The 25650-nt window shown below is 38.8% G+C and overlaps 1 protein-coding gene across 2 annotated transcripts in view; it reads left to right on the forward strand.

Moving 5' to 3' along the window:
• Positions 1-25650, forward strand: part of CERS6 (ceramide synthase 6) — a 112687-nt gene that overhangs the window by 47317 nt on the left and 39720 nt on the right. For both annotated transcript variants that reach the window (XM_042041708.1, XM_042041709.1), the window contains exon 4: positions 10778-10835. In XM_042041708.1, the coding sequence (XP_041897642.1) occupies positions 10778-10835 (58 nt within the window). The remainder of the gene's footprint in view (positions 1-10777; positions 10836-25650) is intronic.

Consider the following 25650-nt stretch of genomic DNA (forward strand, 5'->3'; position numbering starts at 1 on the left):
GAACGTAAATCCAAAATTACAGTCCCAATATAACAATTTAAGACAACTAAAGGAAAAACGCAAAGGCTGCAGTAGCTTCATTCTTGTGTTCCATGCACCTTAAATTGTCTAGTTCTTGATTGTGGAAGAGACGAGCTGCCGCCTTCAGTCAGCCTCAGCTTTAAATGAGGTTGACAAACACTGGAGACAAATGTCTTGAAAGGGAAGGAATATGGAGACAGAGCTGTGGTTTTTCGAAAGAGCCACAAGAGATGTATGGCCAAGAAAGCAAGAGTTTGGACTGGGCGCAGAATAATTTAGGTTGGAAAAGACCTCCAAGACTATTGAGTCCAACCTTGGACCAGGCATCACCTTGTCAACTAGAACATGGCACTAAGTGCCAGGTCCACTTGTTTCTTGAACACTTCCAGGGATGCTGACTCCACCGCTCCCCTGGGCAGTCCATTCCAATGCTTAAAAACCCTTTCCATGAAGAAATTGTTCCCAGTGGACAACCTGAACCTCCTCTGGCACATCTTGAGGCCATTTCCTCTTGAAATGTAATGGACTTGAAGACTGCTTTTTAAGCTTAGTAGATGGCATTCACAGGGCTTAAAAACTGACTCTTGATAGTTTGGGGAGGATATTTTGTGAATGTAGCACAGGAATTTCTTCAACTTTATCACTCTTGTTCTCGCTGAGGCATTGGGCTGTGTTTTTACCATTTGTTAGTGTGTTTCAGGTACTGATGTCTTGTTCTCTTGTTTAAAAATATTTCATTGCTGCCAAAATTTAACAGCCTTATTAATTTCTCTGTAATTAAACTTTCCAATAATAAAATCATTCTTGCCCAAGCAGAATAGCAAATAGTGTAAAATAGTTCTTATCTATTAAAAGTGAAGGTTGCGTTTATTTCTCAGATCTATAATGGTGCTTGGCAGTTCCTTATTTCATCCATGATGTTGGATTTAAAAGCTGGGCAGAAGAGGGATAAGACAGCAAAACATTTCTCTTCCTCGCTTTCACACCACTTTCTGCTCTATTCATTGGTTTTATCCTGCATGTTTGGTATTTGCTTCCTGTATATGTCTTGGTGCTTACTTGTGCAATTTTTTACCTTGTACTTTTTACCTCCCTACAGCTTTGTCTTTTTCTGTTTCCCAGATGTTAATTTTGTTGCTAATCCAAACTAAACTTCTGTTTGACCTGTTGTGTATTTTTAGTATGAAAGGGGCATGAGCAATGTTTGCTTAGGCTGTAGTAACTTTATGAAACACATTATATTTATTCTTGAAGTGTTACATTCGAATTCAGAACAAATTCTTCATTCACGTGGATGAATTTTAGAGTCTTCTTTAAGTGCAGATATCAACCAAGTTCTATTCTTATTTTCATTTAAAAAAGAGAAACATGAACAAAATGCTACTTTAGATGGATACCATTCTTACTCCCATTTCTGCTGTCTTCAGAGTTGTTCTGTATGTGTAGCACTAGAAAATGGTGTTTGCAAAATTCACACTGAATCCATACAGATTTGGTCCAACAAGACTGCCTTTTGCAGTAGGTTGTTCTCTTCCACAGGAGACTGCAAACTGCACAGACTGAGTAGTCCAAAATTATTTGGTATCTTTTCCTATTTCCAGTGCCTATACCAAAAGAAAGAAACTTGAATATGATTTGTCCTCTACAGGTTGCTAGTCGCAGTCAGGCTCTATGAAAATACTTTGGTCCCTGAAGAGTTAAGTGGCAGTAAGATTTTATTTTATGCACAGCAGTGAATGAATGGGCATGCAAATCCTTACTTCTCTCTTCTCTCTTGTATTTATGTTGTTACAGTTTTTTTTTCATATTAGATTGCCTTTCATTTTATAGCTACATGGACTGTGCCTCTTCACAGAGACAGAGTTAAGAGGAGAATTAACTTCCACATTGTTTAGCATTTTTCACTTACATGTAACTAGGCATATAACTACACTGTTTTCTGTGTTAGTAAGTTGCCCGCCAATGGAAAGGGGCTTGCAGTGGCCTGTAGCTTGAATATGTGTAGTGCTAGTAGTGGTCTCTGCAAGAACGTGTACACAATGCTGATGGAGGTGAGAAAGTTGCTAGTTCCTCTAATGCTTTTTGGGATGATGCTGTGGTGGGTAATGTAGCTACAGGCATGCAGTAACCTAGTGTTTGATACAGCTTCTGTCTTCTCCTACTTCGGTGTCTCACCGGGATAGGCATACATAGACCTGCTGTGACAGCACACAGAGCCCAGGCTGCAATGGGGACCTTTCTGGTAACTTCATCTCTATGATACTGTTTTGCATTTTATGTAAATCCATGAACTCATTACATTTTACTGGTACCATTAATGTGACAGGCCTTTCTGCTTGTATTGACTGGTGACCAGGATTTGCTCGTACAGGCGTGGGTTTTTTTCACTTTCCTGAAGTTCAAGAAACTAGCAGATTAAAAAAAGGGTATGTGAGAGTTAAATTTTTCACTAATTTTTCAGGAGGATTCAAGTAGTGCAGCAGCTCATGTAGTCCTGGTTACTTGCAAGTTAAATCTGAGATCAGGCAATGAAACAGCCTGAAATTGTGACTGTCAGACTGGAAATATTCAGTGAAAGGTACTGCAGAAAGTGTGCTTTGAAATTCTTAATGCTATGCCTTGTGCTTATATATTTAAATACTTTCAAGACTAATGAGTATAGTTTGGTTAGATGGTGCTTCTTGGTAAATTTGGGTTTCTGGCTTCTTTAGTTTCATTTCCGCTGCTCTGATAACACCACTTTTTCAAGACAAGTACTAAAAAAATTTCCTGTCCCTGTTTCTTTGTGCAGTGCTTGGAATACTGAAGGGTAATAAATCTTTACAAATGAAAAGTGGACCAAAAAAAAGCCTTCACTGTAAGTAGAGGTTTTTCTAAAGTTTTCAGTGATTCAACAAGCAATGAATGGGAGGCAAGGAAGGGGAAGGAACCTAAATGACAAAGTAAATATACTTCTTTGGCATGTAAAAGGGAAAACAAAATTGACAAGACAAGGTTTTAAAATACTGCTGAAAATGTTGCTTTTCCTCCAGTCTTAGCTTTGATAGCACTGCAGCTCCCACTTAGAAGTTGAGGAAGCTTATCTTCTGAAATGGAAGTACACAATGTGAAGGCACAGCAGACCCACTCAGACTGATCTCTACCTGTGTAATAAGAGGGTATGTGGTTGCTGTGCACAAACTTGGGATGTGCTGCATGGATCGAAGCACAGCCACGTGGCTTCCTCAGGGAAGTGGGGAAACAGCACTGACACCTAGCCTACCTCCTCAAAGATCAGTACTCCTAAGAGTTCAACATCTGCTTTAGCAGGCTAAAAACCCATCTGGGGCACACATAATGCTACAGGAAAGTAACATTCCGCATGGGAGCAAAACAAAACAGCTAATACAAGTTTGTCTAAGAAGGTGGTTACCTGTCACAAAGGTGCACTATGCATACAAATATGTTGGCCATCGTGGGTAGGACAACATTGCTAGGTGAAATTCAAACGCAGTCTGGAAGATTCTAGTTTTCATTCCTCTAGAACTGTAAAAGAGTGGGACAGTGAGCAGCTCTTGTGTCTGAAAACAGGTGACTTGTGAGATCACTAGTGAGAATGGAGAGTAGAGGTCCCTATTAGACTTTTGAGTTGTTTTTTCACTCCAAGACTCATCAGCTGTTTGCATTGAACATCACTGATGAGAAAACAGGTCTGCTGCTCAGACCACAAGGGAAAGTGCATGGGGATCTTCAGACCGTCTCTTACACGGTGACATCTGGTTTTTCTATGTGTGCTTCCCATGAGCTTTCCAGGTAGTATCTCTTTGTAGAGCAGGATTTGGCTATGCTAATAGATCTCTGAGGTCTTATCAGTCCCTTATTTTATGTAGCCCTCAAAATACTCAGAAGAGAACAGTTGCATAACCATTAAACAGAAACTGTGTAACCTAGAATGAGTTACCAAAACACCTTTTCTATTATGCGTATTTTCTGGCCTAATTATATAAACACACTTTATTATTTATAAAACTCCATCACTTCAAAATTTAGTACTGTGTTTCCTTTCCTCTTTTCTGCACTACTAAATTTTGTTCTTAAGACTTTCAGAGCTGCATTTTGAGCATACAGATTTAGGACAGGACTAGTCTCAAGTGGCACTGTAATACTAAATATTAAATAACTGATTCAAACTGCAACCAAGAGGAAAATCAGATGACAGTCAAGTCTTAATCCAGAAGATTGAAGAGAAAAGCAATACAGTTTTCTCAATTTATCATACCTGCTATTTTGCACATCTTAGTGAGTTGTGCATAACTGCCTTCTTCCTCATATAACATCTGCTTAACCATAGTGCAGGAACTGTTTACCATTTTCATGGTCCAGACTGACTCAACAGCAATACCATGGCCAAAAGAGGCAAGAAGATTTTATTTATTCATTTATTTACCTATGTATTATTTTTAATTAACATTTTTTATATCTGCCTGCACCTGCCAGGCTTTGTGGAAATGCAGCAAATTATCATTACAGAAATCTGGGGAGAGGCAGCAAATTGGAACAGTGGAGCTACTTCCATCAACCATACAGTCATACTTGCAGCTTTGTATGAGACTAGTAAAGATTTAGTGTAGTGTACTGTTTGAGCTGCTATTTATTGGATGGATTAAGCATTATTTTTCAGTGCTCTGTCTTGTATTTTTACATTATTTATTGCCTAAAAATAGTATCTTTAGGGGAATTTTTTGTTGGTTTAGAGGAGAAGCGTTGCTCTTTGTTGTGTTTAGTTTGGTTTTAACTTAATAATTGGAGTATAATAGGTTGGTAGATAGTGTCACAAATATTAAGAAGTTGATCCAGAAGTTCAGAGTCCATTGTTTTTTTAGGAACATCCTCTAAATATTTGTCTTTAGATGTAGTCATCTAGAAGGAATGTATACCTCTGGCTATGTCAGAGGCAACGTTAATTGGATTAAGTCCTCATGAGTGAATCAGAAAGTTGAAGGCTGTTGTACTGTATTTGGGGGAGCAGAAAAATGCAATTTGAGGATAAAACATAGACTGCTTTAAGTCACAGTGAGCATGTGTGGAACTTAGTGATGCTTCCCATTTAAAAGAAATAAACATTGAATATTGTTTAAACTCAGCCTCAGAAATGCTCCTTTGAGCACTCTCACAGTGAATATACTTTTCACAGCCCAAGGAAACCATTGCAACTAAAAGTAGTTTTCAGTCCCAGCTGATAATTCCATAGCCCAGCTCTATGTTTGTGCAGTCCATTCAGATTGTGGGGATTAAAATGGACAACAAGCTATGTAATGGCAGTTCAAGCCTTCTCATCTCCAGAACCAAGACCTGCAAATGTGGAGTTTGCATTTGGCTCAGTCTGACTTTCAGCCCAAAGCCTGAGCCCAGAGGTCTGTCAGCCACTGCCAGAAGCTGAGCAGTGGATGATGGAGAACAGCAAATCTGACATTTTACTGAAGTGTATTTCCATGGAAAAACTTCAGGCATCTGCAGTTTCTCTGAAAATAGTTTTCAGAGCCAAAGAGCCAGTTTCTTCAACTGCAGGCAGTGTGGTGAGCCTATGACTAGTAGCTAAATATGATGAGGTTTTTTTTTTAATGTTAACTGTTTTTAAGTGTGACATTCTTACATTGCTGTGGCCCTGACTGTAGCAAACCAATGGCAAAGGCATCTCTGTAAATAACAGCTACAACTCCGGAAACACAATGGCCTTTATGTTTTTAACATTATGCATTTACTGTGTTTGATGTTTGGTTGTGAGAAGTTGGATAGCTTTGGGTCCTTGCACACCATTGCTGAGAGCAGACACTGGTTTGGCATCAAAGCCATAAGCACTGTGCTCTGCAAGGTGGGTGCTGCAAAGTTCTGTAGGAGTGCTGGTATTCACAGCCCGGCTGCTCAGTCCTCCTGCAAAAGAAATAGAAGAAGGGGAAAACTGCAGGAGCAGAGAGGCCTTGTGCCACTTCACCCTTACCCTAGGAAGAAGTGTCCATTTTTCCTAGGAGAGCAGCCATGCTGAGCTCACTCAGCTGGACAGCAGGTGCATGGGGAGGATGGCATCTTCCTGACAGAGCATGAACCCCATGTGCTGAGCTCTGCAAAAAGTAAATAGTACGGGGGTGCTTTGCTTGAGCACTGCTTGAACAATTTTTTTTTTTATTAGCTGAAGTTTAATTTCACATTTCAGAGCAAAAATTCAGAGGAAAATTTGAAGGACAAAATTTCATCAGTATGATGAAGGGAACCTGACTAGACATATGGATGAAATCAGTGAAGTGCTTGATCAAGTGGGCACATAAATAGTTTTTGCTGAATTGAGCATACCGTGGGGTATAGCAGGTTAGTTGGTGGAAGCTCTCCAACTTTTCCATCTTTTCCATCATTTTAGATGATGTTCTGTATCATGCTGAAGCATCTTTAAAATTTCATTAGCAGCTCAAAGTTAAAAGGGTTGAGAGGGTAAGAAACTGACTGTTCTCTGGATTGGGAATGCATTCAAATATAGAAAAAGAGCAGCCAGATCTGCTTCTGCACCTTTGAGGGACTCTACAGCATTCTTTTTAAGACTACATTAGAAAATAACTTTTCTGTTATGGAAGAGTCACTTTTTAGGTTGACTTTTTGCTGCAGTGTGTCACATTCACATTGGAAACACTGGCCTGGTAAGCAACAGCACAACCTGAAGAATTTCCCAGAAGTTCCATATGTAAACCATTTGATCTCCCTTATTTAGTTTGAGCAGACCAGATGCAAGCCTGGTTCAGTTTGGAAGTCTTTAGTGGGGGACTAAAGTGAATGTCATAAACCTTATTGCGAGCAGATAGATCAGATCTTCCAGAACACTTGTGCCTTGAGTGCTGTCATCCAGGTTTGCTGGATTTAAACTAACTTAAAAGTCTTTCGAGCAGTACACTTTGTATGTGAGTAATTCAAATTTTGTGTCTCTATACAACTGACCAAAGGTATGTTTGAAGTCTGAAGGACAGAGTAAATTCTCACAAAACAGAGAAGCTTCAGTTGTCTTCATCTTTCAGTTAAGTGTGAATTGATGTGGCAGTCACCCATGATGGAGTGCTTCACCTTGTGGCCTCCTTTGTATGGTTTTGATGGGGCAGAGAGTATTGCTGGGGGAAAAGGGGAGCAAGAGATATCTTAGTACAGATCTTGCCTTGCTTTTCCTAGTCTCTTGGGCTCTGCTCCTGCTGCTTTAGAAGTTGTTGCTTTCCCTGTTGAAGACAACCAGCTGTGACCAAACAACAACAGTACCCAGTGACCTGTGGACACTCAGCATGAGCTGCTGATGCTTAACGAGGACCTTAAGCAGGCTATTAGAAAGGGTACTAGGAGGGTTTATACCACCGGCCAGGCATCTTCCCTTCCCTGGGGTCTGTAACTATTCAGACTGTGCTTAGGCTGAGGGCATTTTCTAGCGTTAGATTTGGGACTATTATCTAGTACAAATTCAAGACAGCATTTTATCAACTACCGCTTTGTGAATTCAGTTGGAGTAAGACTTGATAACTTCACACTTAAGAAAGATGTCCTTCTCTTCTATGATGTCCTGTTCAGACAGAAAGAACATTTAGCCCAAGTTCCCAAAATGCAGAGGTGGTTTGAACACTGGGCTATACTGTGAATGGGTGTGATTACTGCACATAACTGTTTCCCTTTATTTGCATTTCCTCATTAGTGGGCTTCAATGAGACCCAAATAGAGGGATAAAGAAGTATGTTTTGTAGACTGAAATCCATCATTCACATTAGAGTACTTGTTTCAAGAGAATTGATTTGAGAACTCACATTTGGAGGAGTCTTGCTTGGACATATGTGCACTGTATGAAATGTATTTTTCACATACATTTTGTCCTTGTCTGCATGATTTTAAGTGAATAATGCAGCTTCATAACCTGGTTCCTGTCCCTTTTTTTCCTGTCTTTAATCCCAAGTTATTGAGTATGCATTTATCTATTTTACTTTGGCCTCTGGATGTGTTACTGTTAAGTGCAGCAATAAACCATCTACAAGTAGATTTCCATCTACCGGTAAGACAATGTGGGAAACTCCTTGGACTTCCTTGTATGAGATTGAGATTCCAGTTGGGGTATTGAGCTGGGAGAATTGCCCTTTAAAGTCTGCAGAAAAAGCAGCTAGCTGCCAGCTACAGAGCAATGGGAAGTCCTTTGTTGCTCTGCTACCATCAGTTAGCTGCTTCATGATGATAAACATGCCGGGGGCCAATCCTGACTTTGTTTTGGTTGGAATTTTTGTTTATTGGAGTTTGACCAAGCCAGAAGTTTGTAGAATAGCTTTTGTGCTTGTTGTTCAGCAGGAATGAGGGTTTTTTTCTATCAATATTTTTTTTTTCTTTAAGAAGTTAGCACTTTGACCAGCTTGGTATATCACTCAATTCTTAGCCTTGCTTCATCTTCTGGTGCTCAATCCAGGTACACTTGTTCAGCAAGTTAGGGAAAAAGAACACATACTATCATATCCTGGTGTGCATCTATCATCTTTGTAGCAGTGGAATGGTTGAAGCAAGTTAACTGGTTTTGGCAGACTCAGGTAATACCCAGTGGATCTTGGCTCTGAGAGTTTTCTGAAGCTCCAGAAAGTCCCTTCCAGGGCAATCCAAGGCTTTAGCGCAAATCTATAGCAGTGTCCGTGCTTTGGGAGGTAGGTGGAAAGTTAGATGGAGATATCAATGTTTCTTAATTTGCTTGTTTTGGGAAAGGGTCTTTTTATTTTTTGAGGGGTGATAGCTGCAGGAAATGCTGAAATCAGAGTCTTCCAAATGTCCATGCAGACTGGAAAGTTCCTGACACCCACCAGCTAAAACTCAGCTATTAATGTATTTCAAATATGTCGGACTGCCTTTGAACTCCTGTGTGCAATATTGCATCTCCCAACAGCAAGCTAGAAAAGCCCTTGAGCATGTTACGAATTTTGCTTGGAGAAATGTAAAAGGTGATAAAACTCTTTGCAAGGAATTTATCATAGCTGCTCACACTTAGGAGTGAAAGAAGGGCATTGTAAGCGCTCATCAGTGAATAGGTTAGACAGGTTTTTCCTCCTAATATTTTTATTTTCAGTGACAGCCTTCAAACTTCCACTGGATGATATATGTAACCTTGAAATTAAATGGCAAGGTTTTTGGCTGTAGGACTGGCCTAACGAGAAATTTGCCACCCAAATAAATCCTTCCTTCATAATACTATCCTTGCTGTTTCTTTCATGTGCATGATCTGAAGGTTTCTGCCAGCACAACTAACATTTTGCCTCCAAGTACTCTATTTTTACAGTATCTTGAAATTGCCAGTATGAAAACGGTGAGCAACGTTAGTTCAGTGACCAAACCCTTGAAGGGTTTGCTATTTCTACCATATGAGTTTAATAAATTAATTTCTGCCATGCTATGGAGACTGCAGTGTAAAAGATAGTTTCTATTCAACTGAAGTTTTATACTTTAAATTTCATTGATGTTCTTATACTCTCATACTCTCCTGAAATTGTCAGAGGGTTATTTATGTACGACACAACTGTCTTTCTAAATACTTGTAAAAGTAGCCTTGAAGAGAAAGGTTTGGATTAACCTTGTTTTACATGGGAACATTTTCAGTTTTGTAACTATTCCAGTAATGTTTCAAAGTGCTCCAGTGGCAATTAACTGGAAGCTAATAGTTTTGCCAGTGGAAAGAAAGTTGTAAGTGCTGTTAAATATGTCATTGAAGATGATTCACGTTGCAGCATTGCTTCACACGAAGGCAGCTAAATCTCATCCTTCTGTACATGTTACGAATATTACTTCGCTGGTGCTTATATTAAGCATGTGTGTGTAGTCAGTTCCACCCTTGGGGAAAAAAAACCCAACAGGAATTCCTCTAAGAATTTATACTGCACAAGGTTATGATTTTATTTCCTTAGACTTCCAGTAGTTCTTTCTTAAGTGAGTAGTGGGTCCAAAAGATCGGAAGTTACTCTGTCTTCTTTTCTTGAAGCCAGGAGAAAGACATAGAGGAGAAGATGATTTTGTATTAAATCTCAGTGGTTTCTCTTATTTTCCATGGCATCCTGTTCTTAGTTTCTAATTTGCCTCTGTCTGAAAAGAAAAACCAGAAGCCCAGCAATTATTCCATGTGCATTTGGGAAAATGTAGATCATTTTTATCAAGGGATGCATGGAAAGTGGATGTAAATTATGGATGTGTATCTGTATCCAGCATATCTGTCTGATGCAAATGCACTCCTGAAAACCAAATGTGAAGTGCTGGAATCTGCCAAGTGAATTTCCAGCTCATTGTGAATGGTGCTTTTCATTACTAAAGTCTATTTGACATGCAGTACTCCCCAGTCACCTGTTGAAGTCTTAACAAAATTTTTTATTATCTCTTTCCTGGTGTCTAATAAGTGGTGAACTTTCCTGCCACAGATGGGCAAATTGTCCTCTCTCCTCCACTGGCCTGCTAGTTTTCATGAAACTTTTAAAAACATAATTATCCTTGAAAATGTGTGAGGTTTTTTTGCCCTGTTTAGATGAAATTAGCCAGTATTAGAGAGCTAATGAGAGGCCAGGAAAAACAGGCAAATGAGCACAATGCTTGATAACAAAAGTTGTAGAAAACCAAACTAAAATTTTGCTTCAACTTCTGTTAGTGTAACCAGGGTGTGGTGGTTTGGCAGTGCTATAAGAAATCATGTGTTGAACTGTAAAATATGTAAAGCTGGTATCTTAGAGTTAACCTCTTGTACCTTTTGCAGGTGGAGATTTACATTTTACCTTTATATATTTACCTATGGAGTACGGTTCCTGAAAAAGGTAGGCACTTATATTATTATGCTTTTACGACACATCACAGACTTGAAGTCTTGTGCAGGCGTAATATAAAACACAGGAATAAAGTCTATGTTTGTGAGGAGTAAAAACTAAAATTGAATTTGCACTCATAAAATGCTTACCCTCATTGGTAAGGAATGTAAGTTCTTATCAATATTTAATGGTGTTTTAAAGGAAAAAAAGGCATAGCAACATACCTAGTGCACTTCATTACTTTTCATTATAGGCATTTAGCTGGCAGTAAGGCTTACCAAAGTATTAATTTCTCCATCATCCTTGCTTAAATGCCTCTGACAGAGGTTACTTTTTACTAACAAACAAAATGCATTAGTGTTTTAGAAAAAAAATTTTTTTTTTGCCTATTCTTTGTCTGATGTACTGTGGAAGGAAATTTCTGTGGTTTCCCATCAATGCTGTGTTTCAGGTGATTTAAAAAGAGAAGGGTATTGATAGCTTCTAAACACTATGGCATAGGTCTATTAACCCTGCGATAGAGAGTAATACAGATTTATGGTGCAAATTGTTTTTACAGTGTGACTAGTTCTCAGAGCTTTTGTGCAAGTCTGTCCATATTTGTGTAATTCTAGGAGGTGAAATTAGGGGAATATGTGCACTCAGTGTGTTTACGTAATCTTTGTTTTGGTGAAAAACTTGACACAAGAAAATGTATCCTGAATGTTTCTGGTTCCTGTAAGTAAAAGAGGTTGTACTAATCTTTTTTATGTCTGTAGTTCTTGAGGCTGTCCCAGGTGCAAGGCAACTTGGTGTGGGCAGGACTAATGATGTGTCCTGTGTGGGGAGGGCACATCAGAGCCCTTCTCAGCTGTTTAGCAGTAGTCAGCCCCAGGAGAAGTGTGGGCCAGAGCAGCATGCAATTGCATTCTCTCCCTGCCTCCTAAAACACTTCTATTTTATGTGTACCTCATCCATTAACATGCTGTATGGTCATGATCTGATACTCTGTTTTCTGTGTTTGATTTCACAAATGTCTGTGGTATGAAATACGAGAATAGTTTTAATGAGCAGTTGTCACTACCCAAAAGGTTACTTAGCCTGTGAGTGTTGAGAGGTCATGGCTGTGGGTTCATAGGATCCTGTAACAGACAAGGGAACAGAGGCTTCATCGTCTGAATTTTTCTACATCATTACAGCAAATGCCACAAAAATCACCATTAGCAAGTGTCACAAAATCACTACTAGAAAACATATTTGTGATTAAGACAGCAAATCTCTCTCAGCACAAATAAAGTGTCTGTTCTAGGAAAAATTCTGAATACCAGCATTTCTATAGACTAAGAAGAATACAGTAAACGTGTGCTTCATTCCAAGCCATTGTGATCTCTTGTTAAAGGCTGAGTTGACATGCAGAGTGGAGGATGTCTTCCAGTTGAGCATATCACTGCAGTTTGAGGAGGGCTGGCTGACACAGCAAGGTGTACAACCGCTGGCTTAACAAGGATTGGTTGCATACTTTTGCTGTAATTTTAACTTTCAAAATATTTCATTTTTACTAAGAGAAATTATTCACTATGTAATTGTGTATCTATTTATAATTACTAATTTTTACACAGTGTTAAAGATGAGTCTTGTAATGTTTTAGGCGATTGTCATTATTCCAATGTTCTGCTTTGTATACCCAGGTTTTTCACATGAAAATACATGTAAATTAACAAAATTATGATTGTGATTGTATTTATATTTGCACTATATTCCTAGTACCATTGTGTAACTCAAAGACAAAGGCTTTTGCTGTTCATCAAACACCCAAGATTTTGCTGAGTCTCTTTAAGTGCAGGATCTGTGTTTGCAAGGAATAAAATCGAGACCAAAAAATCTGAAGGGAGACACTTCTTTCAGAGCTTTGCTACAGTACCCAAGTGGATAGTTCTTTTTAATTTGTCTTGGTTTTCTAAATGGAATAAGTGCAAAGAACCCTTAAATTCTTCCTGAAGCAGCTAGTGAAAGAAGTTAAGCATAATAAATTCTCTGACAAATTTGATAGAAGGATCTTTTCTTCAAAAATCTATTTTGCCTGGAGAAAGAAAGTTCATATTATGGACAGCAGCTTCTTGCTGTGTAGCAGAGGTCTGAATCCTTTCTAGTAACAAGGCCTGCCTAAGACCACCCAGAAAATACCTAGTCCAGAAGACCAGTAAGCTCCGGTCTCAGCTTCAATGGCAGTCCCTACAGGTGCAGCTCCGTCACAGCACCTTGTGCTGCCTTACTGAGAGGGGGCATGAAAGAGTGAATACCACAAATGTTCCTGTTTTAAAGAATGTAATGTGCCACCAGCATAGCACCGAATTGGAAATATTCACTTTGACTAGAAGTGAATTCCACCTTTTGGATTCTTTCTGAAAACACCTTTCTCATAATGCCCACAGCACATGAATCATTGCCACTTTGCTTTCTACTGTCAGCTTCCCTATTTGCTGCATAAAGAAATAATGCTGCATCAGTGCAGTATCAGCAGAAGGGTGGATGTCAGTGTTTCCTTGTGCCTACCAGAACACCCAAGGAAGATCTGAACAGGATACTGTGGCAAACCACCATGCTGGCAGAGTGTCATTATGTCTTTGGTGGTTTTGTGGAGCTTATCTGGCATTTGGGGAAGATGTGACCACACTTAATTAGCAGTAATTATTTAGCAGACTTATCAGCTCTGGTTTAGTTCTGAAAGTATGATGCTATAGGTCTTACACACATGCCAGTGTTAATTTATTTTTAGAATGGTGTTAAGTGACTAAATTCAAGTTTTTAGGTTTGCCTGGATAGAGCATCTTGCAAAAAAAGAGGCCTAGGGTTTCAGCTTTGGTTTTTGCTTCCGTACAGAAGCATGTGAAAGCTAACAAAGCTGTCAGTCAGAGCACTCGTAAAACCCTCTGAAATGCCATGGCAAGCTTGTCTTTGTTAATGTCCATGACTGCAGTTAATGGCTGATCTAGACAGACGAAATTTGTGCACCAAATAAAGCAACCTGTGCATTATTTTTGGTAACAGCTGCACATGAAATATCAATTTCTTTGACATGCTGTATTTGCTGAGTACATTACTAGAGATTTAAAACTTTCTTCCTGCTGAAAGCTATGTCTCTTTATTGAGTTCTTCTCTTGGGTTTTCTCTTTTTCCAGGGGAAAGTATATGTTTTTAAGTTATTAATTGAATAAATAATGTTACTTCTGCTGAAATTTCAAAAAATCTCAATACACAGGGAAGAAATTTCTGATATAAAGCTTTGTCACCAAAGTTTGGTCTGTTGCAACAAAACCAATCGATACATTTTAAACAAATTTTTTTCTTAGTAGTGTCTGCAGGACACTTAGACTGGGTCATTTTGCTGAATAAAATTTGCCGTGAATTCAGGAATATCCTCCAGTTTGGGAAGGCTGAGGATTGACAGTAAAGTGTCCTGTGTGTACCTCTTTTCTGTAGGCCATGATCAGGTGCTGATACTTTGTATGATGGGTTTAGCAATGTGAAATGCACAAAAACTCATGCTACCACCCACTCTCCCTCGCTCTATCCATATGGACATCTGCTTTCCACAGCCTCTGTGTCATACAATAGCTTATTCATGGAACTCTCTCCAACCCCCTGCCAACCCCACCACTGAACTCCGAAGGCAGGAGACCGTTATGGATTTTGCACTGGTCTTGTCCTCAGTGCCTCCGACCTCAAATGGGCACATGGTGCCGACTTTTCTTTGTTGCAATAATACATTGCTCATGAAGCAACATGAAGTGAATAAGGGCAGCTTCTACCATTGGTGTCTGCCTTTTTCAGTTAAGAGTTGACTTTAACTCTAGGGTGCAGCTGTATGATTGGTAAATCTTACAAATGTTTGTGATACCATGGGAACGCGTGCCCCATTCAAGAGTTACTGTGAAGTGAGAAGCATAAGTCTTGGATCAGAGAGTAGAGAAGCCAAGGCAGTTGCTTGATTGCTCACAAATGAAGCACGTGAAGAGGAGTAACTTGCAGCCTTACACATACTCAGCCAAACTGCTCCATTACCTATAAATTGTGACTTATGTAGACAGAGGAGAAAAAAATTTATTACGGAGTTACTAGTATTTAATTATCATATTAGACATTCCTCCCTTCCCCACCTCGTGCGTGCCTTCAGCCTTTTCAGGCTGCAAGGCTTAATTTTATTGTGGGGTTTGCTGTCATTGTCTGTAACTAGTGAAGTTGTTAATGACATTTCAGTGTTAAAGCATCTCAAAGATGAAATTGTTTTCTTGGTCTTGGCTTCTTTTTCAAAGCTCCTCATAAAGTTTTGCTGCTTCTTCCAAGTCCTTTCTACCTTAATGCTATCAGTTGTAGCTTATTTATTATTACCAGGTGGTGTAATAATGCTTCCCAAAGGGTCTCTTGTTGCTGAAGTGAAACATGTGTTTGTCTCTGTTCTTTCAAACCAGAACTTTCAATTTGATGAAAATGAACTGTAAACTTGTTAGGTAATGAACATAAAGTAGGTGTTGGGAGTTTGATGGGTTTGTCACTTGATCCTTTAGCACTGTGTGTTTCAGGACATGCCCTGGAGTGTGATGTATAGTGCACTGAGGGGATGAAATAGGTCATCATAATTAGGATTTGAAGTGACCTCTGTCATTTCTGATACTTTAAGGGAAGAGGAAATCAATGTAAATGTAGATTAAGAGTTCAAGTTGTCCACCTTCTACCTCAAATACTATTTTCAATATCCTATTTTCAAGTAATATATACTATTCAAGATACTATTTCAATATACTGTTTTCAAGAGCAGATTTGGTAATGAGTATTCTTCTGTGTGAGGAAAATGGACCAAGGTACCAACTTTGAAAGAGAAGGTGAAGCTTTCTTTGTTATTAGCTGCCAGCTCCAGTCTTCACTATTTTCTAGAGCAGATTTAAATTATTTGCGACTAAAGAGTGGGTGTCCCACAAAATAATTTAATGTGAAACATTCACCTTTCCATCTAATCCTCGTTGCCCCCATTCTTGGTAAAATGGCAAATGCTAGATGTGACCATCCCATCTTAATTTTCAGACTTCTGAATGAGATGTTTTGGCACTGAAGGACTGAACCCAGCATTCACTACAGCATTCTTTGTATCTTTATAAATCACTAAGCATAAAAGATAAGTAACCAATTATATTTCCACTCTGATCACGTGTATGCAAATTCTTCCCTTTCTGAATGAAACTGAGGTTTTCAGCTCTACCATTTGTTTTCTTTGCATGTCTACAAAACACTTCCTTGCAGAGCACCACACCTGTAGTGACACCAACAAGACATTAAGTTCCAGTGGCATTGAACTGACTGCTTTGCTTATCATTAACATATGAATGAAATAATGTTTTTGTTTTCCTCAGTAATATTTGTAGTTAAATAAATGGTGGCTTTGATCGTTAAGAGTTAATGGTCTGACTGTGCTCCAATTAAATGGAAAAAATATCATTATCTTTGGTGATAAAGGAACAGAGTGAAGAGTTCAGGATTGGCTTGTTTCTTGCTTGCTCATCCTTGGTGCTAAGCAGCGCCTGTATAAAGCTGTAAAATGAAATCTTTACAAACATACAGAAGCAGAGCTTCCAGGTGGCTTACAGACTTTTCACATTTAATTTCCTTCCTTTAATTGCCCATGAGAATTATGAATTCACAAAAAAGGATGAATTTTCTGCGAGTCTTTTGAAGTCTATATGGAGACTTGTAAACCTGAAGTTGCATGTACATATTCTACTGGTGAAAGGGATTATCTGCCTGGATAAACAAATTTTGCTATTTTTCAAATTTAGTGTTGAAGTAAGGCAGATGATACGAGTATGCTGTGGCTATATTTAAAAAATGCTGGGTGCAACAAGCTTCTGTATGTATGCAGCTCATTGAGTGTCCTTCCTAATGAGTCATCCCCTACTGAAGAACTGGGAACTGTCTGCTAAGAACTGTCTGGTGGGTAGTTACAATTTCTAGCGGTACATGTAGCTTGCAAAAGAACAGGGAAAGCCATGTTGAAGTGTAAATTTGACTGCAAAAGCCTACTCAAGTGACATAAATGTACGGGAGGCAAATAGCAAATAGCAGGGTAGTATGAAGAAAAAAAAAACCCTGACAGGTAGAGCTCCGCTTCTGCTGTTGCCGAAGTTCCTCTTTCTTGAAACTATAGTATGTTTCAAACGAGGAAAATGAAGTGCTTATCCTCCTGTGTGCACTAACCACTGAGCCAGCAAGTTTGTGTGTGACAGCTGGAGATGTTCTGTTAGTGGCCTGCAGTTTCTGTGTGCACATAGAAAGAAACTGGCTTCATGCTTTTTTGTGAGAGTGTTGCATTCTGCTGCTCAGCTGAGTTGGCTTATTCTTTGCCTCTTTTTGGAATAAAATAGCAGCAGCAATACATGCACATGTTACAGCCCTGAGAGAGTAGTGTAGAATTTGTAAATGCCATTTCGGATTGCTTGTACTCCAGAATTTTAGAGCCTAAAGTCAGACACCTTCATTTGAAATACAAAAAAAGAATTTGTCAATAAATTGGTGGCTGATTATTGACATTGTTTCTGTATTACAGTTCACCTATTATTGAGATTGTTAACCTTAGACTAAGTAAGTAATGTTTATTATGCACAACCACTTAATAAAATTGTCATATTTGTGGAAACAAGCATTTCTGTAATGAAGATGGTAAGTTTGTATCATGTGGGAAATAAGATTGGGACAGTTTTCAAATCAAAGGTCATGCTACAGTTTAAGTGGGGTTATAGTTAGTGTATTAATGATACTATTCTGGGGAAAAATAACAGAAGAGTTTGAATGCAGAAATTAATAGTTTCAAATTCTTCATACAAGTTCTCTGCAATGCATTGAAAACATCCTTCATGGGGGCTCTCAGCCACTACTGTCATTAGAAATACAGAATGAATTTCTTTTTCCTCAATATTATATGGGAATCAAGAGGACATCATTCATGCTTACAGTACTGACAACATCTCTTCCCACTGGAATCACCTGTAATACCTGGGTTCCCCAAGGCAGCAATTGATAGCTGTGGCTTTTTAAACTTTCTGATTTAATGCCATAAAGATTCAACATGGGTAGGAATCAATTTTGGTAGATCTGAACTAAACTGAAAAAAAGGTACTGCAAAAAACCAGCAGCTGTCAAACTGAAAAATAAGTTGCTGTATTCAAAATGTCCAATGCTCTAGACAGTTTTCAGTCTCTGTAGCAGTAGGACAGACTTGATTTTGACATAAAAGTTCCTCAGCTATTGGAAAGCTATTTGCAGCACACATTGCATATTACATCATTTGGAGCAGAAAAAAACGACCTGCATCAGAATATTCAGTACTTCATTTATTGTTTCCATTTTGTCTTGCCATGCCTGGTGCTTCTACTTTTTCATGAAAATAATGCTGCTGGATATTTTGCAGAACAGAACAATACAAGAAATGCAACATCTTGGAAAAATTCACACCACTATTTGGATTATGTCTGATCATCTGATTCATAGAATAAGACTCCTTAAAGCAGGCTGATTTTTTCTGGTTTTAATGCTGAAATACCAAAGCATGAGTGTGGGAAATATCTACCACCTTGGTTTAAATCAGAACTGACTCTAGAAAACAACACCATGGCAAAAGCTTGGAAGCAGGGGGTTTACCTCCCAAGCCCTTGATGTCTCCTTCATTCTTGAATCAATTGAAGCAGGCATTCTGTTGGGCACTTTTTCTAGTCTGCATCTGTTGTGATGTTTCCTTCCCATGTTCTGCTCGAAAGGTTGTTATATTATCTATTACTGAAGCCTTGTAATTCCTTTTGTTCAGTGAGCTTATTTGCCTGATGCTGGATAAATATTCTGATTTAAATGAAGAATGTCAGAGGCCACTGTGGAGCTCTTTAAACACAATGCTGATACTTGATATTTTACTGTGCTATTAACAGAGGGATAATGCGATACATAGGCCACTGAGGAAGGAAATGAAGCCTGCCTTTGGCAGATTGTTCTTGCTTTAAAATTGATTTGGATTCTCTGGAGGGTTTTATTACCTTTTTTTTTTTTTACTTGTAAAACCAATTGTTGAGTTTCTGTAACTGATGAAAATTTTTAAGCTAAAATCATTTTGGATGTTAAAATTGAATTATAATCTTATTCCTTTCTATGAAAGCAGGGCTGAGCATTAGGTGATAAATAAAACAATTTCTCATTCACTAAGTGAGCAGGAAAGAATACCTGTGCTCCAGAGTCTTTTGAAGAATGCTGTTGTGAGAAAGGGGAAATACCATATTACATTTTTAAATAAGCATCACGAATGGAAAAGGTTTCCAGGAAGACCATCGTTAGATGCCATCTCATGGAAAAGGAATTTGTTTCAGATATATCTTCAAAAGGCCATAAAAATTGTTGAGGGCATTTAGGAGAAATTCATACAGTGTTTTGGATGCTTGAGATATAAATCATGAGTCATGCTGGGAGAAAGATCAAAGTTACTGGAGAAACGTAGTTTTAAATGACTGCAGCACCTCAGTTTACATCAACAAGGAAAATGAATGCGTTTTGGACAATGAGGCTTTGTAAGAGAAGGCGAGTCAGCATAGGAAGTAATTTACTATGTAAGCTGTTGGAAATTAAGATAATAACTGGATCAGGCAAAAGAGGACAAAGCTAAGCAAGCTGGCAGAATTTATTTGTGGCTGAAATGAAACTGAAGGTTTTTGAAAGAAAAAGCAAAAGGAGAATATCAGTGATACCCTAATTCAGTAATAGGACACTGATGGCAACTTTAGGGCTTTGAAATGTAGACAATGGGGACTAATTTTACATATTCATGGGAAGGAAACGCAACACACTAATTTAAAAAATACATCTAGAATTGAACTTCACTTTATCTGTTTTGAATCCAGCTGGGGGTATTTAATAACATCAGAGTACTGAGTAAATGCTATGTAACCATCAATTTGGCAAGTTAAGCTGGTATTGGGCCATCTACAGCATCTCTACTGTTAGTGCATTATGCTGTTGTTCAGGGCAGTGAAGGAGGGGCTGCCACACCTCATGTCCCCCTGTGGACTGGCTATTTTGACTAATTTTGACTTCAGCACAGTATTCTTTCCTTTTTGACAGCCCAGCTTTCTGAAAGATTGAAATTTTTTCAGGGTCATATCATAAAAATGTCAGATCTAGAGGAAATACTTCTCAAAATGTTATATTTGGGCAATTTTATGATAAAAATAGTTTTAATTCATCTATACACTAAGGTGGTTCATTCACACCTGTAGCAAAGTATTAGCTCAGCACTCTATTGCTTTTTGTGTTTTGCTATTCAAATTAATGAAGCAGTCCTGTTTTCCACAGCTAATTAAACCTGAGCAAAGAGTACATGTTTGGATATAAGAACAGATTATTAGTAATGTAACTGGTGCTTTGAGTTGCCCTTGTTGAGTTGAACTCACTACTGAGGGAATGACTCAGAGCAGGATAGCTGTATTCTCAATTAAACTAGTAAAATCTGTAGAACCATATGTATTTTTATACTATAAGCTCTTCAAGTCATTAAGCTGCTTCATTGTATCTTTAAAGTAGTAGGGGAAAAAAAACCTTGGCAATAATTAAATATATTATTGGTGTTCTCTTGGGTTTTTTCCTATTATATTCCCTTCCAATGTTACCCTGTCACACCCCTCAGGGCTTTCTCATTTCTTCTGCCTACTGATGGCTATTGAACAATGCCAGGCTAGCATGGGGAAGTACTGCTGTAAATTTGAATCTAATTCAGTTTTGCTTCTATTTTTTAACTGCTGTTATCTCACAGGTGACTTAAGGAGTTTCACCAGTACTTTCGTCCTGTCCCCAGGATTTGTAGGCTCAAGAAGATGAGGGAAAAAAAATAATTTCGTCTTGCCCAGTTACTTTAGGTTTTTTGCTGTGGCACAAATTTAGTGTTTATGGTTTTATACTAAAACTTAAAACAAATTTGCAATTTATGAAACAAAATCATATGCAGTTTATGATAGTTCCCCTGTTCTAATCCCTACCAGCCAGTCTTATTGCTGGTTGTTTTAACAGATCAATTGCAGAAAACTGCAAGTTACGTCAGAATAGATCCACCAGCAGATGACAAATGGAAACAACAAAAGGCTTGTGTTTTTGCCCTTGCTCAACAGGAGGGGAAGGTTAAAAACAGAGGGAAAATGAATGTAACATTTTATGTTGGTTTAGACATTTTGGGAAATTATTTTGGCTGTCTTCGTTTGCTTTAGAGAAGTAAATGTTGTCATGGTCATTGACTCAGAACTGAGAAGGAAAAAATTCCTTGCAAACTGTGTTTTTATATTTAATTAACATTTTCCCCTTCTGTCTTTCTGTTACAGGAAAATACGAGAGAGATTCTCTCACTGGGATTTTTTCGTTCAGTACTTAGTACTTGTGGCATTATTAAATACACCAAGAAATGTGATTCTTGGGATGTTCTCTGCAGGGCCAGGAGTTGGACCTGGTGATCCTGATGAGTTCCTTCCAACTCAGCATATTCTGTGATTCTCTGATTCTAAGTATTCCAGTCGTAAAGACACCTGCAGCCCCACGGGTGAATTGCCCTGATACAGTAGATATGCACCTCAAAAAAATGCAGTGATTACAGGAGTGGAAGGGGACGAAGCTACTTCAGTGTGTCCTTACTCATTGTTGCTTCGGGTTGTGCCTCATTTTAGCTGTGCTCAGTGACTGAAGTGCTTAGAAATGGGCTCCTGTCTAGTGACCACACACTGGTGTGGGGCTTTTGGCCTGCCTGCTCCAGCAACAGGCTGAAAGAGTCTGCTCTGAAGGAGTTCTGCTCTCTCAGTCATCAGGTGGGACTTGGTGGTGTCTCTGTGTTAAGAAGCCATCAGCTCCTGCCAGGGTTTCAGTGGCAGTGCTTGAAAGTGGGGAGTTCACTAATGAAAGGCGTTCTTCACCATCTGCCCAAAATGGCATCATGTGATTCAAGTATGTTCTTGCCTCTCTAGGGATAAATATTGGCCTGTGAACTAGAGAAAAACCTGTATTTCCTATTTAAAGTTCTACAGTTGCAGTGACTTTCTAATTGCCAGACTGTCAGGGATGATTCTGAGACCTTGCTACAATGTGCCTATATGAAAGTACAGCAAAACACACCACTTGGGGCTTTTGTTTGGCTTCTCTCTATGTGGTGTTTTTCCAGTAGGCAGTGTAGGTTCATAAATACCACAATCTTAAACATCTGTGTTTAGGCATGAAATTTGATCTTGGTGCTTACCTTGGTATGGAGTTGCTCTTATTATTAAGAATTGGCTCCGTCTCCCTTCATGGACTGCATGGAGTGGTGGAACACGTTATTTGTCAGTGAAGCAAGCCACGGTGCATCCTGCAAAGGAATGCAGCTGCCTGAGGATTTCCAAAACTCAGCATCAGTACAATGAGGAGTCTGGTAAACACTTCCCATCAACATATGGTATTGGAAGGCAGTGGCTGGGCAGAATCAGATACGTGCACTCTTCCGGCAGAGCAGCCACAGATAGGAACTATAATTACAGAAATTAGCTATGTAATGATGAGTTTAATTATTAACCACTTTCCTGTATGGCTTTGAGTAACCATAGTATCAGAGCACTGAAAACCCTGGAGCTTTGTTGAAGCTGCATCCTGTAGGAAAATTAGGAGTAGTCTGAAATCATGCTACTCTGCAATGATCAATAAGGGTCGAAGTGCCCTATTTTATTTTTTAATGACTTGCTCTTGGGATTTTTCCTGGTCTCTTAAAAGTTTAATTTTATGCAGGCCTCCCTCCTACCAACGTATGGTTTTCCAAGTGTGAACTTCAGTACTCTCTCTTAACAAACTAATTCCAGGCATGCAGTTATGTGTTGTCTTTTTAAATAAAGTAAATCCATAAATATCCTTTTAGATGCAAATACTACGGTAATTGATGTGGTCTGGCATTGTGATCAAAAATAGAAGGCAGCTGTAAAGCTAACGAGTGTACAGCTGCTTTGCTTCATCAAAGGGTTATCGGGCATCTGGAATGCTTGGGTGAATGTGCCCGTTACTTTTTATGCACTGTTCTTACAGTGCAGATTGAGGAACTACAAAATACATTGAACAGTGTTGCTGGGAACTTAGCCCAGCTCCTGTAATATTTATATAGACCTTCAGCTGCTCTAAAATGTCGTAGCAACCCCTGGCCACTCAGCCTGCTCATGACCAAACAGTCCTTGAAAATGTTGCCATTACACATGAAGGCAAAAGTTTTTAGAAGTTTTATTTGCTACAAAGCAACTAGCAGAGAAAGTGTCAGAGGAAGAAGGTACACAAAAGAGAGCAAATATTTTGATGGCTGGGCTTGGTAAGGGGACTGGTAGGTGCTTGGGAGAGAAGAGGGAGGAGATGCTACAGTCACCAGTTTCCCTGGCTGGAGTGTTCTTCAGTTCTGTTCAGTGCATTGCCTTAATCAATATTAGGACCCTTCCAGATTCTAGTTATTAGTTCCTTTTGCCAGCTTCATTTTCCATGTAAGTTGTAAGTAAACTTTTATCAACACAAGACATAAGCTCCAGATCTCTGTACATAATATTTTTAAAGGGAAAAGTGGATGTCTGCGTGGAGCTTACTCTGACTTTCCAGATATCATTTTATGTAAATACATCAAAACTTGAATTCATATTTTTTCTAAAAGCTTTTTTTTGGGCACACATATATTTGCCTTTGAATGTCAAGTGCATCTTCCAATGATTGTTATTAATCTTGGCCTTTATAAGTTCTTCCATATTTCATGGTTTCCCATTAGTAGAAGTATAATTTTTAATTATGTTTGGAAATCAGCAGTGCAGATTGCTGAGAGGAAAGACTGAGCACTTTTCATTGCAGAAGCATTTTTCCCCCCTAAAACCTTTTTTCTACAGACACAAAGCACTGAACTCTAGAGAAAAAAAAAAAAAAAGGCAATTCTGCAGAAACTTAAAACAGCTTGCTTAGTCACAGTATATGAAAAGAGAACCTCGGGAGGTTCATCAACAATGTGTTGTATTGTCTTCACTGCTGTAGTTAGCTCTGCCAAGAAATACGAATGACTGCTTGGATCTGTGAAGGATTTATGAAAATGCTATTCCTGGTGTGAGAAGCAACTGCATCCTTAACCAAATTAACAGTCACTGGAAGGAGGAACATGAACAAATTGATGCCAAATAGTAGCCATGGATTTTGTTGTTTTGCTGAGTTCTCTTTGTTCCCAGCATGGTGTTCTGTCAGAACTCGGTGATTTTGTGGCTAGAGGGAGGTATACATAATTTTGATGTGTAGGTGACTTACACTGGTGCTTGCAGAGTGTCAGTTTATCTCGCCGTTCAGCCCGTGCTCTTGGCATTGCTGGCTGCTAAGGTTGTGCCCTCAGAGCCTGCCATGTGTGGCCAGTAGAGACTGGAAACTTTTTAAAAAAAAAAAAAGTATTTTTTAAATCAGTGAAACTTTAGTATGAGAAATTCTTAAGTAGTAGCAAAACAAATACAACAGTAGTGAGGGATGTTGCTATATCAAGGGCAGTTTTTCAGAGGATAGTAAGAAAAAGCACACATCTTTAGGAAATCAGAGAGTTTCCAAGACATCATAAGTCTGAAGTCCTTAGAGGCCAGGCAGACTTAGTGGAAGATGATAGAAACTTCTGAAAATCAGAAAGAAAAATGAGGAAGAGTTTAATTTTCTTTCTGCTGGAGAGAAATAAGCTGCAAAATATTGATACTTGTTGAAAAAAAAGAGGTCACTTTCTGTAACTTGTAAAATGGTGGCTTGTTTTATAACAATTAATACCAAGGAGTTTTTCTGTAGTTAAGAAGAAAAAGAGTGTATTTGTTTGTACATTATATGCAGAAGCAAATATTTTCGTGGATATAAATGCTCCCTTAAGAGTGAAAGATGAAGTAGTCTACAGTTATGCTGATCCTCATTGAGGCAAGTAAGAAGAAGGAGAAGGAAGCCTAGGATCATTGTGGAATTTGTATCTAAGACACTAATTTACTGAAGAATCTCTTGGGTTTACCATACATGGGTGGAGTAACTTTAATAGTAGAACATCGAGCCCCTGGCAGGGGAAACTAAGGAAGGGCACTTTTTGTGCCGCTTGGTAATCTGATTTTCTTTCTAAGGTCAGCAGCCATCTAGCATACGATGCCAAGAGGATGCAGGTGTTGCAGAAAAAGAAAAGAAATCAAGCAATTTAATTCACTTCTAAGCAAGTGCTTATTCAAACAAGTGATGTGCAAGAGGAATGTTTACTAATATATTGAAAATGAAAAAAAATGTTGTAATCCCTAGCCATAATTGGGGAAAAATGAGCATTGAGATAACTATTCAATTTAAGCAAGTAGAAATGTGCAAAAACAAAACCAACCAACCAACCAACGAACCAATGAAACAAAAAAGAACCCTAACCAAAAAAACTAAAAAACTACAACCCAACACCCCAAAACAACTGTTAATTATGAATAATTGTCCTTCTGCTAATGTTATGAAAGCTGCTGTTGACTAAAAGTCTTACCAGTTTCAGTTCCTGGATAATAAAAAATGCGTGAAAAGTGTTAAATGTTACTGTATTTTGCAGTGAACAGAAAGCTCGTAGTCTCCTCCTCTGCTGTTGCAGTTGCACTCTTGGGTAGATGAGGTGTAAGCTTAGGATACAGCAGGGGGTCTGCCCATGTGAGCAGGAGCCGCTGTTCTGCCTGCACTGGGAGAAGGCAGCTGCTGTTGAGGAAACGAGTATGGCTGTGTCATGAATTGTGTATGTGAATCAGACACTGAATGTTTGCTCCAGGGGTAA

The sequence above is a fragment of the Corvus kubaryi genome, unplaced genomic scaffold, assembly GCF_017639235.1.
Source record: "Corvus kubaryi isolate FWS band 111438036 unplaced genomic scaffold, C.kubaryi_AGA036_p1.0 37396, whole genome shotgun sequence".
NCBI classification, from domain to species: Eukaryota; Metazoa; Chordata; class Aves; order Passeriformes; family Corvidae; genus Corvus; species Corvus kubaryi.